A 19,843-nucleotide genomic window follows, 5' to 3' on the forward strand; every position below is an offset into this window, starting at 1 on the left:
AAATCCCCCTCAATATCATGTTTATGTCGTAATAGATCAATCAATGTACACATTTGTTATATACTTTATTGTTGGGAACAGCAATGTATACGTATAACAATGTATAACTTCATAGCTTTTATTTTTACAGATCATTATGTCGTCATTATGTTAAAATCGTTAAACATCAGTTGCTAATACTATTTTTTGCATACGGTAAACAGGTAAAGTTAATTTTATAGTGAGTTGTTTTTCAAATTTTCTAAATATTATGTTTTACAGATATTGATATGGTTCTCAAGCTTGACACAGATATATTACATTTTGACTGTCGAATTTCAGGTAATGAAGTCGCACCCCATGATCACTTTTTACGCTTTCTATTAATGTTGGTCACTTATTGATTCAGCACAGTGATTAAACAGTAGTGTTAATTCGTTAGATTGGTTTTATTCCACCTATTACAAGTTACCATATATCGTTTTTGATGTAAGAATTATGGTTTAAGCTAAATGGAACAAATGTAAATTTGATGGACCATGCATTTCAGGAAAATCACACAAAACATAGTCATTTCAACATGCATTACTGTCTAAAATCTTAAATTATCATGCCATCGACTGTTTTGTGTTTTAAGAGCATAAATTAAAGAATATATATGTTGATATAATTTGGAGTTGGCTAGTTTGGATGCCCTTTTATGTGCTTGTTCGTTTTCAATGTCCATAATTATCTGTTGTGGCTGGTATGTGTCACTACTATTTTCATTTAGATATTTATAGAGGTAGTCGGGTTGGCGTTTGTTATACTGTCCAAGCTGCAAAACATGTATCCATGAATATTTGTCATCCAGCTTAAAATCATCCACGTAGTCTGTTGTACAACATACGGCCTCAAATAATAGAAAACAAAACCTATAAGAAAAAATAACAATAAAAAAGTTTAATATAATTTCAGTTATATGTGAGCATTTTATACGAGGTTAACATAAATGAACTCGACCAAACTTCGTATAGGAAATATCAGTTTTTTTACCTATATAAGGTGGTCAAGACATCATTTGTATTACGGAAAACGCTTTCGCTAAAATAAGTTCTGTTCGAGACGTAAACATGCTTAAATTGTACTTTAAAACGAATAGATAAGAACGGGATGAAGCGTCAATGACACCCACCAAACAATATCTAGCTCATTTACTTTACATTCAAATTCAGGACGAAAACAAATACAGAATATAATATTATGAGTTTTGTGAAGTGGGACGACAAGACGACAAGAAGGAAACGATGTGACCTTGACGTGTAGTAATATTACCAAAAACATGATATAGACTAACAGTTACTCTATCAATCATTATTAAATTAGAAAAGTCATAAACAATAATGTTTTGATACGTCAGAATACAAGAAACACCGATAACTAAAACACAACACTGTTAATACCAAATAATAGGTGCACATTTTTGTGGCAACTGTTGATCATTGGCACATATTATAAGTTAATTATTGCGATTCGAGGAAAAGATGCACACGTTTAATTCCATCTTCATTTACAATTACGTATAATTCGATCTTCATTTACGACCAGGAGATTTTTTTTTGTGAAAACATTTTCCTTCGTATTTTTTTGCATTGGAATGACATTACACTTTTGAATTGAATTTGAAAAAAAAACAATTATACTTGTATTACACATTCGGAATGCCTGACTAAAAATTATTTCCTGTTTTGTAGTATAAATAATCTGTTTTAATTATAGAACGGTAATATGTAACAAACATTCAATTTTAACAGATTACGAGAAGTGCATATAACGAATGTCACCAAATGATATAAAGTGTAATGCATAATTTAAAAAGCATGGTTACATCTCGAACAGAACTTATTCTATCGAAAGCGTTTTTCGTAATACAAATGATGTCTTGACCACCTTAAAAAACATTTGGTCAGCATCAAACATTGTGTGAGTAAAGGTTTATAATGCATTTATATAACGATAGCTGGTTCATATTTGTAGAACCATTTTCTGGGTTCAGATACTTTTGGAATTTCAAAACGGAAAAAAATGAAGACAATGCAAAATGTATATGCATTATGTTTATTTGAAGGGGAAAATAGTTCAGGAGGCATTTCAAAACATTTACTTTACACAATTTAATGACGAATGATAGAATGTTTATAGACCTTTATTATCTCAATCAGTTCTAACGGTTACATATTAGGACAAAACAACATTTGTTATATTCATATCCATATTTCGAACAATATTCTAAGATGTTTTTCTAACACAATAGGTTAATAACTTACATAAAAATGATCGGGTGAACCATGCTGTGCACACACCTTTCCTCACCTGAATTGTAAAGAGAACATTGTATGACTTATTTCTTCATTTTTTATGATTGCAAATTTCTTACAACTTGTATATTGTTTCGATAAACTAGAATTTGTTTGATGTGAGTATGTTTGCTTTACGCCGCATTATCAAAAAAGAAAAAATTACACAGACCCGAATTTGAAAGAAAGCAAGCGTGCCATATTTCGCTAAATCTTTTTAACTGATGTGCACATTATAATTTGGATTTTCTTGAACCAAAGTTCTTCGATCACTTCATTTTCTGAACAGAATACACGATGTGTGCAAATCATAAATACCAGTTCATTAAAGCTTGATATATTTTTCATATTTATTTTCAAACATTATATAATTTCTATATTTAGCTACGCCGATCAGGTAATTAAATTAATTACAAAAATACAAATTAAGCATATTTTCTTACCATACTATTTATTTTACATTCAGATACGATTCGTCAAATATTTCTGAAAAAAATGATAATGCCTTCAAACATCAAATATTTTTGTAGAATGATGATGTCTTAAAAAAATACGTTATGTTCCATATGATTCTGGAGGGAGCAGAACCTATACATAGTTTATGAAAAGACTAAATAAATTTTTGTTGTATCTTCTGTCATCTTTTAATAGATATATTTTAAATTCGAACCATACTATAATTATATTTAAGTTTTACTTACCCCCTCAATCATATAATAAATATTGAAAAAAATTGTGAATCTCTGCTAAATGGAAACTTTTAAAAAGCAAATCGTATTTATATTGACGAGAGAATATAAACACAGATTTGACCTGATTACCGAAATGACGTAAATTGGATGTATTTTTACACACAAGACATAAATATATATGATTGTATAACCCCTATCATGAACAGTATGATGAGAATAAAGCTGTGCGAAAAGGATTGATCTTGTGTGCGAACAGTCATTTATCTTGTCTATTGTCAATTTGCTAACAAGGTCAACGATCTTAAACACATACGCATTGTGATTATACTAAACAATGGCTACTATATCTTAATGTACATTCCCCAGCCCACAATGTTTAATGATATGCTTAATTATTGACCTGCTTATATTTTTCATGTTTTTGAGATCTGAGTAGCCAAAAGTGACCAAACAAATCGATCATTGGTAAAGTCATTATGTAATAAAAACAAGGCGGTTTGAAATATTGATTCATTGTTATATGTTGTGAATTTCAACACAGTACAAACTATCATTCTTGTTCTCAGACATTGACTATCGTATTTGAAAGTCAAAATTAGGTTTTTCTGAAACATTACAAAATTTGTTTGTAACGTGTAGTATAGCAAAATCACGAGAAACGTTAGATATGTTTTTGAAAACATTAAATCATGCACTGATATGCATTTATGTGCATCAAGAAATGAAAAAAAAAAATGCGAAGACCCTATTGTTGAACTTTGAAAAAAGTCCAACAATAAACAAAATTGTGACAAGCTGTATTAATAGTGTTGTAGGATCTGCCTTGTCTCCAAAGACTCCTATGATATTTCCTTCTTTTAATTTTTAATGTTTTCGTTTTAATTGTTAATGTTTTCGTGTACATGCCTTTATTTTTACATTTTTAATGTCTATGCTGTCTCTAAATAATGATGTGTCCTGGATAATTTTTACTACAAACTTTCAAATTAAACTATCACTGGTAACCCAATTTTAATGTTATACAGTTATTTCGATATGAACCACTCTTAAGAGACCAAACTCTCAGATATCAAATTATTTTATGTCTTTTTAGATTCATACACATTGCTTAATTCCGAACGGTTCAGGTCATTTACTTACGGTTAATTTAGATCTGTTCAGTCTATTTGCAGACTTTTCAGTAGTTTATATTTTCATGCACACAACAAAATCACCCTGAATCGTCTAAACAGTACTGAATTGACTTCATCTGAATTGTCTGAACAGAACTGAATTTACTGCAGTTAAATTCTCGGACACTTGGCTGAACGACTGAATATTTATTAATTTATTATTCACACTTTTAAGATGAGGTTAAAGTAAACATTACCGTTTTAAAGCAGGATAAACTGAACATTCAAGATCTGCATGTCGTGCATTTTTCTGATTGTTTTTAATTGTTTTTATTTCATTCTTTAGATTTCTGTGTAGTGGTATGTTAACTCGTTTGCTTATACCATATCGAGGTCAGCCGTGTTATGTGTTTTGCCATGGCGTTAAATATTTGTCTTTTCTTATGATTTGTTGAATCCCTACTTGTTGTTACATGTAATATTGTTAATTTATTCTGTCTCTTTCAAAAACAAATATTGTCTCAGTTATGTTTTGGATTTATTAATAAGTACCTTTGACATGTAATATATAAATATATTTGGACTGTTAAAACTTGCATCACATAAATTGATTGCCTAAATATTTAGTAATACAAACTGATGCGATTTTTGCTGGTATATATAAACAGATACACACAGATGATAAATGTATACGAGGTTTAAACCAAGGTCCTTCATATGATATGAATAATTACCCTAGATTGTTATATTTAAATAAAAACAACCTAATAAATCCAGAAATATGCAAAGGAAATTGGTCAATCGATCATTAGCGATATTTATGTTGTTTTTAACATTATCGATACGTTCTGCATACATCTTTGACAAATTAAAACAAATATTAATTATCTTTGCAAACAATTGTCGTGTTCACAAATTTCCAGTCTGCACTAGAAGGATATGTTTCAGTTCTATAGTCATTAATTTAAGAATGCTGCTTGTATTTGTATTTCAAATCTAATTTGAAATGTGCAAACGTAAAGTGCAAAACTATCGAATTTAAAAGTTTCTACAGTGATGTTACAAGCACTTCTTAATAATTTGCAACAGGAGTAATTAGTTCTGAGCCATGGCCTACACAAAATGTATTAGTACTTGTAATTATAATATATTTAAAATCTTTTTTTATCTTTAAATATCCAAGTTGAAGAAAATGGTAGTTTGTACTTTTAATTTACTAGAAATGGACCAATAAAAAAGATGAAAATTCATCACATATAAAAATGAGGTTCTTGTATTAAATTTGGCATATTTTAATTTAATGTTAAGCAACATGTTGACCCGTCTTATATTATTTATCTCTTTCACTTTTTTTGTCTTCGCAAACGGCTTAAACATAAGATTACAGAAGGAAAAGTTTGCAATTGAAGAGGATAAAGCAATTCCTTCAACTAAAGCAACAATTGGAGAAATGAAAGATGTCTCACACATATTTTGTGCAAGCTGGTGTGCAGGATATCTAACCTGCTGCTCTGCAAGTTTTGACAAATCAACAAAGCAATGTATGTTATACTCTTGTTGTATATCGGAAACAGAACTATCGGCAAACAGAACTTTCATCCGAAAATTACCATACAAGTTTACAGGTTTGTTTTAAAGTTAACATTAAAAACAGTTGATGGACACATGTTTATACTTTAAAAAAGAACTGAGATTTCGTAACAGTTTTTTTAATTTATTTTTGACGGCAATATATCAAGGGTAATCGTAATAGTAGCAGGGTATGTTTTCATTTCATTGTTTTGAGTTCTGTTGAATAATAATTTACGAATTTGAATATATCTTAAGGTAGGATAAACAACATTTACCAATGCGCTTATTCAGTGATGCCTAAAACTTGAAAAGCATTTTCCTGATCAAACAAGTATTTTTAAGGGGTGACACATGTAAAGAAATGTCTATTTACCCTTCCGGAGCACATGTAATGGTCTCCAGTTTATTGGTGGATTTAACTTGTTATGTTCTAAATTAGTTTATGGTATTTTTTTTAATTACGATGCTGTAGTGTCCTTTAGACCTGTAATATTTGAATTTTCCCTTTAATGCATGTTGAATTCCGCTCCTATTTTGATAGGCAATGAAAAAAAAAACCTTAAAGATGTTAATTTAGGTAATACTTGTGTGTGAACTGGAATGATAGTTATATGTTTTTTTTTAAATTCACGTATGTATAGATTTCTGTTTGCTCAACCAGTCTTTTCAGATCAATCCTCATCCGATACGTTCGTGATTAAAATATTTAAGTGCATATGGTTAAAGCACCAAGCATTCTAAAGTGTAGCATATATATTATCTGAAGTTTTACTCTTGCCTATGGAAGTCGAAACTTTAAATAAAAACTATTACATACTTTTATGAACTTGAAATCTCCATACAAATCATTTTGTTTACCTTATACTAGTATTAAACATGTTAAAGCACAGTATATACAATACATTGGACAAATATACTATTGCCGCTGAAAAAAAAATAACATTCCTTTGATATATTTGCATGTATGTACTCGATTACCTACACAAATGTTCCTATAAAGGACCGTTGCAATAACTCTATGTGGGGTTAAGTTATGGCATATAACATGTCTTATTTTGGTCCCAATCCAATATACCCTAATTTTCATTAGGCATTGCAAATTATTCATCACTCAACCTGTTTGATCCCTGTATTGTATGACATACGTATTATATTAATGCATAATTTGTTCTTTTCCACTGGACGAAAAGCAAACAAATATCTAAAAATAAATAATCTTCATTTCTACCAGGATGAATGCCAACCAAAATTTATGGAATACACATTTAACCGCATAGCAACGCTAGAACAAAATTAAGAAAGCAACATTTGTTTATGACTTCTGCGGTTAAAAATGTGAAGCTACATTTGCAAAATTTACTATCGTGAAATATTTAAAGCTTATGTATGTGCGGTCATCATAATTTATAGTCCACTATAATCGTACTATATATAAGAAATGTTGAATAAACAAGCGATATATTCAGTTTGGTAATCATTTATTTCTCTTTATCTAAATAAGATAAATAACCTTGTTATGTACTGTTTTGGGCAATCTGTTTGGTTTTCTTTAGCTATGTTTTACCTAATAGTATATCAATATTTGTTTTTAAGTTTTACTATTTACTCATTGTACAAGTATCTGATATTTATGTTTTTGTTTTGCGATAAGCTTACAAATTACGTATTTATCTTATTCCAGATATATTTCATGACTGTAGTGACATTCCAGAGGGAAGCGCAAGTGGAACTTATACGATGTATCATAGAAATGGATCTTTTGATGCCTACTGTGATATGACGACTGATGGCAAATGGACGGTATATTTCAATTGACAACTATAGATAGAGTATTGAATGTATTGATACACTATAGATTTCATATTGCAGATTTATAAATAACTTCCTGTACGAATTAAAGCAACACTGATGTTAATATCAAGGTTTTATAACTAATCATAACAAGTAATTCTTGGTTGATCAGGACTTACGGGTTTGATTAAAAAAAATGACAGTTTGCAACATGCACATGACTTTAGTCAATAGTTATCAAATGTACCAGGATTATAATTTAGTACGCCAGTAACCGATCATTAGGTCATAATGTATTTTACAAATACAATGTGGCCTCGATAAGAATTTTAGGATGTATTTATGAAAAAAAACAAATAATAAATGGCATACAAATTTTAATAACAAAATAGCAAATTATTATTTACAGTTTGAATATAATACAATAATGTGTGTCGATCAGTTGTCAAATCCAAAAAAAAATCTCGTGGTTTAAGTAACTACATAAGGAAAATATGAACGAACTAGAATACGGAATGTACTCAAACGCAGTACATTCTGAAGATATTGATAATAAAGATAAAGGAAAGTCTTATACAAGAAAATGCATGTACACTTATTTTATAGTACAACTAAGCTATTCAATTATCTAAAACCTATTTAACTTTTTTGTTTTAGATATGAAGTATTGTGTGACTTAACCATATAATAGCAAAGGTTCAGTTGGTATTTTTATTGTATAATAAAATTAAATAATAAAATTCGTACTAATAACGCAAAACACTCGGTTTAAAAGCAATAAATTAAAAAAAACAGTTAATGAACAAATATTGCAATGAATATCAGATGATTGAAGAATTTCATGCTTTTTCACAAATTATGTACATGATTGTAATGAAAATGTGCGGAAAGTGGTCATAAGAAATTAATGTATACAATTACTTCAGTCGTTAGAATCAGATTGTAGTGACACTGCAACATTCGTATTTCTACATTATTAGGTTATACAAAAAAGGTTAGATGGGACTACAGATTTCTACAGAAATTGGCAAGAATATAAACAAGGTTTTGGAAATGTCAACTGTGAATACGGGTTAGGTTGGTTAACTTTTTAATTTACATGTTTTTCTTTTTCTAACAAATGTGCTACATAAACATTAAATTGAGACTGGAAATAGGAATGTGTCAACGAGACAACATCCTGACCATATAACAGACAACAGGTACATATATGTATGCGTTGTCTGATGTTGAACACATGCTAATGCATTACAACAACTGATGTATTGTATTTATAAAAGGGACAAATGTTTGCACCTGTCCTAAGTCAGGAATCTGATGTACAGTAGTTGTCGTTTGTTTATGTAATATATACGTGTTTCTCGTTTCTCGTTTTGTTTATATAGATTAGACCGTTGGTTTTCCCGTTTGAATGGTTTTTCACTAGTAATTTCGGGGCCCTTTATAGCTTGTTGTTCGGTGTGAGCCAAGGCTCCGTGTTGAAGGACGTACTTTAACCTATAATGGTTTACTTTTTAAATTGTTATTTGGATGGAGAGTTGTCTCATTGGCACTCACACCACATCTTCCTATATCTAAGATATATAAATCTGATAAATTGGCACTTTATAGCTTACATCTACATCGTTTGATTTCGAATAGATAATTGTCTGAATGACAGTGGCTCATATATTTTCTTTTTTGCTAATAAGTACAAAAAAACTATCAAAATAACACCAACCCCTCTATGTAAAGAATTGGCAATACAACCCCACTAACAAGGTGAAGTGATATCTTGTGCAAAGAATTGAACACCTGGATTTGCCGTTGTTTGTTAAACTTTGAGTAATATTAAAACGTGATTGTTACGACAAGTGGAACATATTCATAGTCATCTATAAATAAAGGCAACATCAGTTTTGGAATTCAATAAATTAAATCATTTAGACAAATCAAGGTAAAGTATAAAACTGAGGGAATTGCATGAATATCAAAATGAGCAAGACATGTGCGCTTGTGAATGTTTACACTAAATGTTCTTCATCATATGGTGTTAGCCTTATAAATATCATTTTCAGCGGGGTTATAGTGAAGACAATGACATTTCATAACTAACTATATTGTCACTATTAAAAATTGGCTGATCGATATGACGTGTGTGTGTCTCAACTTGCTAGGACATGGAATAATAAAGTAATTTTAATTATTTCAACATGTTTACTGAATGTAGATTCACATGGCGGTGATTCACGAAAAGCAAGAAATGCTGACCATGTCGAAGCATTCATATTCGTTTATTAGTTTTTATGATTCAGTCCGGGATTTTTAACTTGGTAGTAGTTTTTTTAAGATTTAGACACCGTTAAACTGCAGCTGTCTAAATCAAACACTAGGGTTGTCTTTCGGTAAGAATCGATTTTTTCTTGTGAAATTTACATACAAAAGGTCAAAAATTATCAATGTTTTTATTTTCAATGTTCGAAATTCGCCTTTTAATTTTGTTGGCTTCCTATTGCTGAAACTTTTGTCATCCCTGTATTTGCTTTTATACAGTTGTTTTTGTTTTCGCTTTTTTATTGTAGCCATTGTTCTTTAGTAATTCTTTGATATTTGTTTTGCATGTAATTTTGTGTCTTTTACGCTTATTAAACACCTTGGAAACCTGATTAAAATTGGACACTACGACAAGGTAAACAGCTACAAATTTATCAAGTGTTAGTATCTATATAAAAAAAATCATGTTTTAATATGAGTAACAAATTTTGAACGTCTACATAAAGTATTTAGATGATTAAAAAATACGACCAATAAAAACAGTATATAAACGTTATGCGTAAAAAGCGCTATTTTCCCTGATAAACTATATTTATTAGAAACGATCAAAATCAATAAATTAAACATGCAAACAATGATGTGTAAGAAATGCACCATGTGTAGAGCTATGTAGTACGCCGCTAGATTAAAACTGACGTGGAAAGGTAACACATGCCAGCCGACAGCTCTTTTTTTGTGTGGTCTAGCGGGACGGCTGCAGTGCAGGCGATTTGGTGTCACGATATCACAGTAGCATGGGTTCGAATCCCGGCGAGGGAAGAACCAAAAATTTGCGAAAGCAAATTTACAGATCTAACATTGTTGGGTTGATGTTTGGACGAGTTGTATATACATTATGTACACAGCCATGTATCACCATCATTGATGGCGATCCAATGGATACATCTGTTGTAGAGTTGTCACTGACTCAGACGTACTTATATATATATATATATATATATACAATACTATGCAATTGAAAGTAAGGTCGAGTTTGCCTGGAGCATTTGAAACCATCTAAGTTAGTAATTTTAAAACGGACAATTTGATAACAGTATGTCATAAATACTGCCAGTGTTGTATATATTCAAAACTGAGATTTTCGTCATTGAACTACGTTTATGACAATAATTTTAATGTATAAAAAACTCAGACTTACATAACAAGAAATGTTTTAGTCTGAATACAAAAACAAATTTGTAAAAAATCAATTAAGTGCCTCGCTTTGTTGTCACTAATAAATTACGGTTGCAATTATGTTTGCTTAAATGTCTGTTATGTTTCTTATTCTGGTATGGCTCGTGATGCTTTAGTTTTATGTTGTGTTTTGTATAATTGTTTTTGTCTTAGGTTTTTTTTTAACCATGGCATTAAATACAGGTCCAACTGGTTTTTTTTTATTGTCGATTATCCAACGTGGTATGTATGTATATCAAACATTTTTATGTTCTCTCTATCCAAATAGTTCTTATTTAAAGGAATTCTTCCTTAGAAATGACATTTGAAAAAGATCTCATAAAACAAGTGTATGTGTATCTTTATATTCCATTGAATGAAGACAAGTTTTCAACAGTTTTATTTCGAGAACATATACATGTAGCATGTTTAGAATAATTTGAGATACAAAATAAGACAGGAAATATGATTATTTTCAGGAAACGATAATTTGCATAATATCCTGTCAACAAAAGACTACACGCTCAGAATTGACCTCCAGGATTGGAACAATGAGACACGATACGCTGAGTATGACACATTCTTTATCGGAAATGAAACGACCTACTATAAACTAACTATAGGTGATTATAATGGAACTGTCGGTATGTGCCATTCATGTTAAGAATTTAAAAAAAATCAGTATTCTATTAGAGAACATTTATAGTCTAGATATAAACTGTTTTGGTATATTTTTCATTCTTTACAAATCACATCAAACTTTTCAGAGAACTTCACAATATTGTCTGTATAGATCGCACTCAAAAATCAACAAGTTGTCAAGTACGTCGTTTCCAGAATGCAAATGTATTTCAATAACATAGTTTAAAAAAGTTTTAGCTTATCAGGTAAAGTCATACACTATATTAGACTTTTTAAAATCTGAAATGGAACACCTGGTATATCGTTACTGAACATGAATTCACATGGCGAATGATGCATGCATACCAGGAGATGCTAACCTTGTAAATACAACCGATATCGTACCTTTGTTAAGTTCCTCCTGTTTGCTTAATTAATGAAAAACAATTTTGGAACGAATGAATGAAATGAAATTCCACAGAATAAGAAAATCGTCTAGTATGATATATTTTGTATGACATGAAATAATCATAGGAATTCATTGCGAACTTGCAAATACCTGAACATTATCATTTCAACAAGAGATCAATTCATAGTTTTTCGATATGAAATCAGTTTATTTCACTACATTTTGGATTGACATGCATTCATAAAAGTATCCCATTTTCTTTTGGTGATGAGCCAAGGGTTAATAATTGTTTGCTTCCTTAATCATTTTACTCCTTGTATACTCAGCTGTAATTAATAGACTGTCAAAATGTACCACAAGATAATTTTTGGCTTGCCGTTTTCACCTTTTATATTTAACAGTGCTAATGTATCAATTGGGAGTAGATTTAAGCATGAGCGTATGTCCAATCTGTCGTAAATAAACGTAGCGTATCCACTATAATCGCATCAATTTGCTCTCATACTTTAAAGTTATATGAGAAGATTGAAGCTTTAGTTTGCAGACTAATAAATATTTGCCTATAATGGTTTTCCGATTTAAAAATTTGTCAAATTATGTATTATGTGATAATATCAAAGATTTCTATTTATCTCAAATTCCGACATTCACCCCCTATATCAGCAATATTTATAATACCTCTGTTCATTGCCAATCGTGTTCACAAGTTTTGGTATCAGTAAACATAGTACATATACTACTATTTCAAATAATTTTAGGAGACAGCATACTTTCCCCTTCTCGAGAACGTCGCACAATAAATGGTATGGCTTTCTCTACTTTCGATTCTGACAACGACAATGACACACTTAATTGCGCTTTAGATTATGAACACGCTGGGTGGTGGTTCAATGGATGTACAGATACAAACCTTAACGGAATTTACTATAATGGCGGCGTGGTGAACAAAGATGGAATGTATTGGAAAGCGTGGTATGGTTCTGATTATTCACTTAAAACTGTTGCTATGAAAATCAGACCAAAATTCTGAAACATGCTTTATGACCACCAGACACAAACTACTGATGTGAAAAGAGTTTAGGAATCGAACTTTTCAATTATTGAATACTTTTTTTTACTGATATGAACTATTGCATTTTTAGTTTGATAAATATTGGCCAGTCTCCCTTATTCTCATACAACGTGTATAGTGTCTCCGGGAAGTTAGATTATTTAAGAGAATTTTTCATGGATTTTCAATTATTTTCTAGTTCAATGTTCAAATTAGTTCAAAGAAAAACGGTCCTGATTTGAATGTTTTTTCGTCAATAATTAAATTTGTATATAGAGTTCACCATGTCTTATTATTTTTACACGACACTTTTTAAACACACACACACACACACCATTGTTCAATAACACTATGACCTACAGAATTAACATTAAGAATGGAAACGTAGACAAGTATACAACGACATGACAAAAGAGCAGCAAACAGCAGAAGGCAAACTATGGATCTTCAGCACAGCATGAAAATCACGCATTCGGAGCGGGCTACGTGTTTCTACATCTTAACACGGTGTGTAAAGTTGTCCTGCGAGAAAATGTTCTGTGCTGATGATTCGGTCCTGACTGGTGCTGGTGGTCATTGGAAGTTGTAACGAAAGACGAAAATGATGATGTTTGACGTTTTCAGGAAACTGTTGATATTTTTTTATTTTGTTTCTTATGGGTCCATAGGGAAACCATTAAAAAGACGACCCTCTCAACTGTTTCAGTAAGCGTAACACAAAAGTGATAATTTTTAGAAAATCTAGAACTGAAAAACTAAAACAAAAATGCACCTGAAGTCCGCTTTCTATATCCAAATCCACATGACAAAATTATTTTGGGAAAAAACAGTGCAATTTATTAAAATTTTGCATTTTTCAGTCTATTCATGTCCTGATACTGTGCTGGTGGGTCCTGTCAGTGTGCTGGTGGGTCCTGATACGGTGCTGATGATTTTGGATAAAAAGTTGGTCATATTTGAAACGAATGTTACAAAGTCAATAAAATTGGGCAGATAACTGTATTCAGTCGGATCTGTGACTACTATTTTTACTGTTGTGCATCCATTTGGCTGTTAATAAGCGTTTTAAAAGAATCTTCATAAAAGTGCAACATCTTCCGTCCAACACCAGATGAAAATATATCTAATTAAAATAGTTTTATTTAAGATATTAAATGCCCTTAAAGTGATGATTATCTACATAATATGTTGACTAAAACAGTTTTAAAAGGAGCTTAAGGTAAAGCGACATTTCTAACAGAAGTAAAGGTTTGAATGCTTTATGTCAGTTGATAATACGAGGAAAAACGATATAACTATTGATACCTTTAATTTCTTTCTTAACAAATACAATGTTCCCTATAAATTTCGACTGAATAAAAAAAACAACCCCAGACTTGCTTTTCATACACGACTGATAAAAACTAACTAGAATGGAACAAGATGTGAACAATTGCAGTTCAAAGTATGACCTTTACCAACGAGCAAAAACCATTACGAATACTAGCTATGGAAATGTAATCAATGGAAAAATTAATACCTTCGGCCTGATTTTAGCTACATCTTTGAACAAATTACAAAAAAAAACTAAAGCAATCATCGAAAACCACTTGATTTTGGCACTTATGACGGGGCTTAACATATAAAAAGAAGATGTGGTATGATTGTCAAAGAGACAACTCTCCATAATAGATTTAAATGACACAGAAAGAAACAACTATTATAGGTCACCGTACGGTCTTCAACAAAGAACAAAGCCCATACTGCATAGTCATTAACATGTTTGTATGCGCTCCACTCATCCCTTACCACCTACATCCAACCAACCCCTCCTCCTTTCCTCCTTCATTGGTACATTGGTGTAACAACACCACAAAATGTAGCACATACTATAATAACACAAAGACACAATTGATTGAAAAACGAATACTCTCAGCTACTGAAAGCTAGTTCAAAGCCGCATTTTCCACTAATAGATAAACCATGTTCTCTTAGACGAAAATCTCAATCGTACCGATCAAAACATTTTGCAAAACTTTAGTTCGCGTTTTAATGTTTGATAAAGCAGAACTTTAAAAGTGTGCAGTGAAGCTTGTGCTCTAAACAGTTATTATCATAATTGTGTATACATCAGACATTATAAAGGCATTTGGAAGTATGCAAGAAGTACCGTATTTTATAGTTCAATTGCATGATCATGAAGGGAGAAAGATTGCATGGAAGTTAACAAAGGATTAGAAGAAATTGAAATTAATTTTTGGCGAAAGACTTTTAACCTTCTTTGCATTAAATTCTGAAAAGTTTTCTTGTTGATATAAATGGTTTAATTCTAAACAAAATCTCATTAACTTTGTTGGAACGAATAAAAGTTTCAAACCAAATTTTCATGGAGTATGATCTATGTTTAAGCGTCCAGTTTGACGAGCCATGTTAGCTGTCGGTATGCTGTTGCACCTACTGAACGTAATTTTTTACATTTCCGTCTTCTTTTCTGACATATTTACCCTATTCATTAGTGACATAATTATTATCCTTGTAACCGGTGTTATCAATGTATTGAGCATATTAAGTTACAAAAATCCCACAATACTGTATTAATTTTGTGTGTCAATTTGTTAAGGTAAAACAAATCTGCAATAACATCGAATACAAGACAGTTTTTTTTAAATGTTATGATTATCTGCCGATTTCTAGATCTATGCTTAGTATTCATTTCAGATGACATGGACTTTACACTCTGGTGACCCTGCTGTCATAATTATATTCATATTCATATATAAATAAACAAACTAAAGGCTGCAACTGGTATTTTTGCATTTTTTATGATTCGTTGTACCAAAAATATTTGTGCTGAACTGAAACTGTGTGGGTCAAAATCTTACATTGCTTAATATGAATGTTGCTGGGCCAAGTTTCGTTATCTGATCTGTATTTTCTGAAAAGAACATGGTAGATAGACATTGGCCTTTTGAATGTTTTAAATCGATAAGTTTTGCTCTAACTGCTGGAACTTTTGCGATATAAACTTAAAACTCGAATACATTTTAAAGACAGTGGTCATGTTTGTTTTTTCTAGATTCACTCAGGAAAATTCATTTGGTAACATTTGGTCTAGTACATGTAAGTTCAGAGAAAATCTTTTTTTTTAAATTACGAACGGCAAGTCAATACATGTATCTCACACGTCCCCTCAATATACACTGTAGGTGAGCTTATAGCGAAACGGGTTGAAAACAAGTTGAAATTAAACCAGTTTGGGAACGTGTATAGATTTGGATTCTTTTAAACCGTTATGGCTTTTAAAACTTAAATGTTGGTATATAATTTAAGATTTAGTTTCCTTTTTATATACTTTGTATACTCGATTGGTTGCATGAAGCTACGAAATATCTTAATTTTTTTAATTAAAGGCACATTTAACAAAACAAACCGATTTTCGGTAGGTGCAAATACTTCTGAATTTTTGATATGAATAAGCATAAATTCAACTGAAAAAAACATACACGAAAATTTCCGATTATTACAAAACACATTAAATCCCGACGCATTTTAGCGCCTGGCCTAAGTCAGGCGCCTCTTGCCTTTGTTAGTCTTGTATGTTTTTTTTTATTTTTATCGTTCATTTATATGTTATGAAGTTGAGTTCATTTGCATTGAACTAGATTGTACATTTTGAAGCCCGCCGCTGGGTGCGGTATGTTTTACGCTGAGTTCTTTGTTCTCTATTTATGCTTTCTATTTTTATGCAAAACCTTTTACATTTTTATTTTTTGGGTCATTGTTGAAGGTCGTACGATGACGTTTTTGTAATTTTGATGTTAGTATTTCTAAGTCGTCGTTCGAGAATAAATTAAAATTACAAACATTAAGTTTCGATTTATTTAAAACCATTGTGTTCCGCTAATACACATGACACTGTATTGGTTGTAATCATTTACTATAACTTCTTTTAAATACCGCCTTCCATGAGTTACTGACACATATGTAATGATTTAACTATAAGTGATCTGTTTTTTCTGAAATGGGCCTGTACATAAATCTATCTGTGTTTAATACTAGATTAAAGCATATCAAAGATTTAAATATTTCTAAGAAATCTCCGTTATATTGATCATGTAGTTCCGTCTATTAACAGAAACATTTTTACAGTATTTACAAGCATATTAATGTCTTACAGAATATGTTTACCCTTCCGATACACCTGAGATAACTTCCGATATTCAGTTATGTTCGTGGTGCTTGGTCTTCAATTTCTATAAAATATTGGTTTGTGTAGTTATTTTTTGGTCTTTTTGTCGTTTTAATGTCCCATTTAGGGGCTGTATGTTTTCTGGTCTTTGCGTCCGTCCGTCCGTTTGTCCCGCTTCAGGTTAAAGTTTTTGGTCGAGGTAGTTTTTGATGAAGCTGAAGTCCAATCAACTTGAAACATAGTACACATATTCCCTATGATTTTTAGATTAAAGGTTTTACCCTATTTACACGATCCACTGAACAGAGAGCATGCTAGTGCGGATGGGGCATCCAAATTCTGGGGACACATTCTTGTTTGCCATGGAGTTGTCCGTTTATTTTCGACTTATGGGTTTGGTATTTATTGCCTCTCTTATAAATGTAAACATTTGATACTAAAATAGACTAAAATTTTAACCCGAAAGCGCACTAATATTTTCCAGCTACATGCCTGACAAATTCGTCCTTGTTTTTGTTTAAACATAATTATTTATTCGTCGTCATTACAAATATACCATCATACAAAATACATAATTATAATAGGAATCGCAAAAAGGCAGGACATAGCTAATTGGTGTATAAACCTGACCAAGTCACTCACAAACGTATCATAAAAGTCCTTTTGACTTTAATTTGTTCTTATGTGGATTGGTCCAGTTAATACTTCAATATATTCTTTTAAAATGGCATTTAATATTAAAAAAAGATACCGGTATTCTATATATGATATCTTATAGTTATAAAGTCATATATGACTAACTGATTTGTATAGTTCGTTCTTATGTTGTACTGTTACACCACTGTCCTAGGTTTAGGGAGATGAACGAATCCCACTTTCATGTGAAACCCGTCACTTGCTGTATGTTAGGGGCCTTTTATAGCTGACTGTGCGGTATTGGCTTTGCTTATTGTTGACGACCATACAGTGACATGTAGCTATTACTTGCTGTTTCATTTAGTATCTTGTGAAGAGTTATCAATTGACAATCATACCACATATTTTTTTCATATAATAAACAGTTCATTAAAAATCAAGGTTTACATGCATAAAATGAGATATTCGATCGTAGTACTAAGTTGTCTTGGGACTTGTAGTAAACAAATATGTTTGGAAGAAATATTAACTTAAATAGTTTTATGCATATCAGCTTAGACAAAAATCACTTTAAGACAAAAAAAAATTATATCTTCATAGAAGTAAGTATCATTTTTATTCGTAAACAATATATTAATGACACGCATGTTATTCTGACTGGCATATATGTTTAGACATATTATATGTATAACAAAACTAATTTTTAAACAAAAGGATGTCCGAAACAACATAATCATAAAAGCAAGGTCAAAACCAAAATCTCTACAATAGCATAGATAGTATGTATAAGGGGAGGGTTAGGATCTTGCAAAGCATTTTTAATCTCTCTGCATTTTTGCGCCCAAGTCAGGAGCCTCTTTTTTATAAGTGTTTTTTTTGTTGCTGTCAGTTCATTTATATTTTATGGAGTCCATATTCACGGCAATAGTACACATTTTGTCGAGTTGTTGTCTCTTTGACATATTCCCAATTTCCATTTTCAAATTAATAAAACTCTATACAGAAGCTTAAAACTGGCTTGCTCTTCATTGTGATTTAGTTCTACATGTAACTATGAGAAATAATGTATCATTATTGAAAAACTGTTGTAATAGTTATTCTTCAACAATCATTTCAGAAAGTTTATTTCGAATCTGAGTGTAAGGTAATAAAAGTCTTTTGGACAATTGTATATTACACGTTTCTTTAAACATGTTAAATTAGAGGATTAACAACTTAAGGTCCTCTTATTAATTTAAAGGAGCAGGAACAATCTGGTTAATGTCATCATTCGGTTCACTCGTCGTGGAATTCGAAACGTTACTTTCATTTGTGTGCTGATCACTGGTATCTGAAATGCATTTGATTATAAATTTAACAAGTTTTTTATCGGGACAATGTGTTTTAAATTCATACTGCAGTATGATTGGAGTTATACTGGTGATTAGAACCGAAATATGTTCGCTTACATTAACAAAGGATACGAATAACTATTCATGAAGAGAAATGCAGAAATGTAAACAAGTAGCACAAATACGACTTTTAGAATAATATGCCCAATTTGAACAAATACTGGATGTATTCTTCTGAAGACTGTCACCACTATTTCTTTGCTGATATAAACAACATTGTCTTCCTCTGAAATGTATTTGTTTCGAAACCTTTCGTTGTTATCACACACTTCAACGATAACATTGAATAAATCTTTGTAGAAATGCTTAGAATCTTTAATCACTTGAACTATAAAAATAATACCCCAAATGGTAAAAATCATGTATTTAGAAGATGCATTAGGTAAAACAATAAAAGCCAACGTTGTGAAGTACAAAACATAGATAAGTAAATAAATAGAATAAGAAATTATAACCACCAAGTAGTACATGAAAACTATAAATGCAAAACTCGAAAGGATTAGTATACACATTTTAAAAACAATGCATCCTTTCAAATACCTTGTTGTGAACAAAACACGATTAGTTTCCGTGTTTGGACACAATGTTTCTGTGTCAGTGCTTTCATTTGATGTGTT

General features: G+C 31.1%; 1 protein-coding gene and 1 long non-coding RNA gene across 3 annotated transcripts; one reads left to right on the top strand and one right to left on the bottom strand.

Annotated features, from left to right (window-relative positions):
- Window positions 1-223: 223 nt before the first annotated feature.
- LOC134723463 (uncharacterized) lies at window positions 224-3,136 on the bottom strand. Its single transcript, XR_010108080.1, has 3 exons — window positions 3,017-3,136; window positions 2,286-2,331; window positions 224-893 (listed from the first exon to the last, which is right to left on the bottom strand). It is a non-coding gene; the product is annotated as an uncharacterized LOC134723463 (long non-coding RNA).
- Window positions 3,137-7,382: 4,246 nt separating this feature from the next.
- Window positions 7,383-13,248, top strand: LOC134723465 (fibrinogen-like protein 1). Of its 2 annotated transcripts, none has more exons than XM_063587068.1 (4): window positions 7,383-7,491; window positions 8,463-8,559; window positions 11,430-11,594; window positions 12,739-13,248. In XM_063587068.1, exons 1-4 carry the CDS (start codon window positions 7,429-7,431, stop codon window positions 13,008-13,010), a joined length of 597 nt encoding a protein of 198 aa, XP_063443138.1. In that variant the 5' UTR covers window positions 7,383-7,428; the 3' UTR covers window positions 13,011-13,248. The 2 variants fall into 2 exon arrangements, with proteins under 2 accessions (XP_063443138.1, XP_063443139.1); XM_063587069.1 differs by having other exon boundaries at window positions 11,430-11,573.
- Window positions 13,249-19,843: the final 6,595 nt, after the last annotated feature.

Source organism: Mytilus trossulus, chromosome 6, assembly GCF_036588685.1.
Source record: "Mytilus trossulus isolate FHL-02 chromosome 6, PNRI_Mtr1.1.1.hap1, whole genome shotgun sequence".
Classification (NCBI taxonomy): Eukaryota; Metazoa; Mollusca; class Bivalvia; order Mytilida; family Mytilidae; genus Mytilus; species Mytilus trossulus.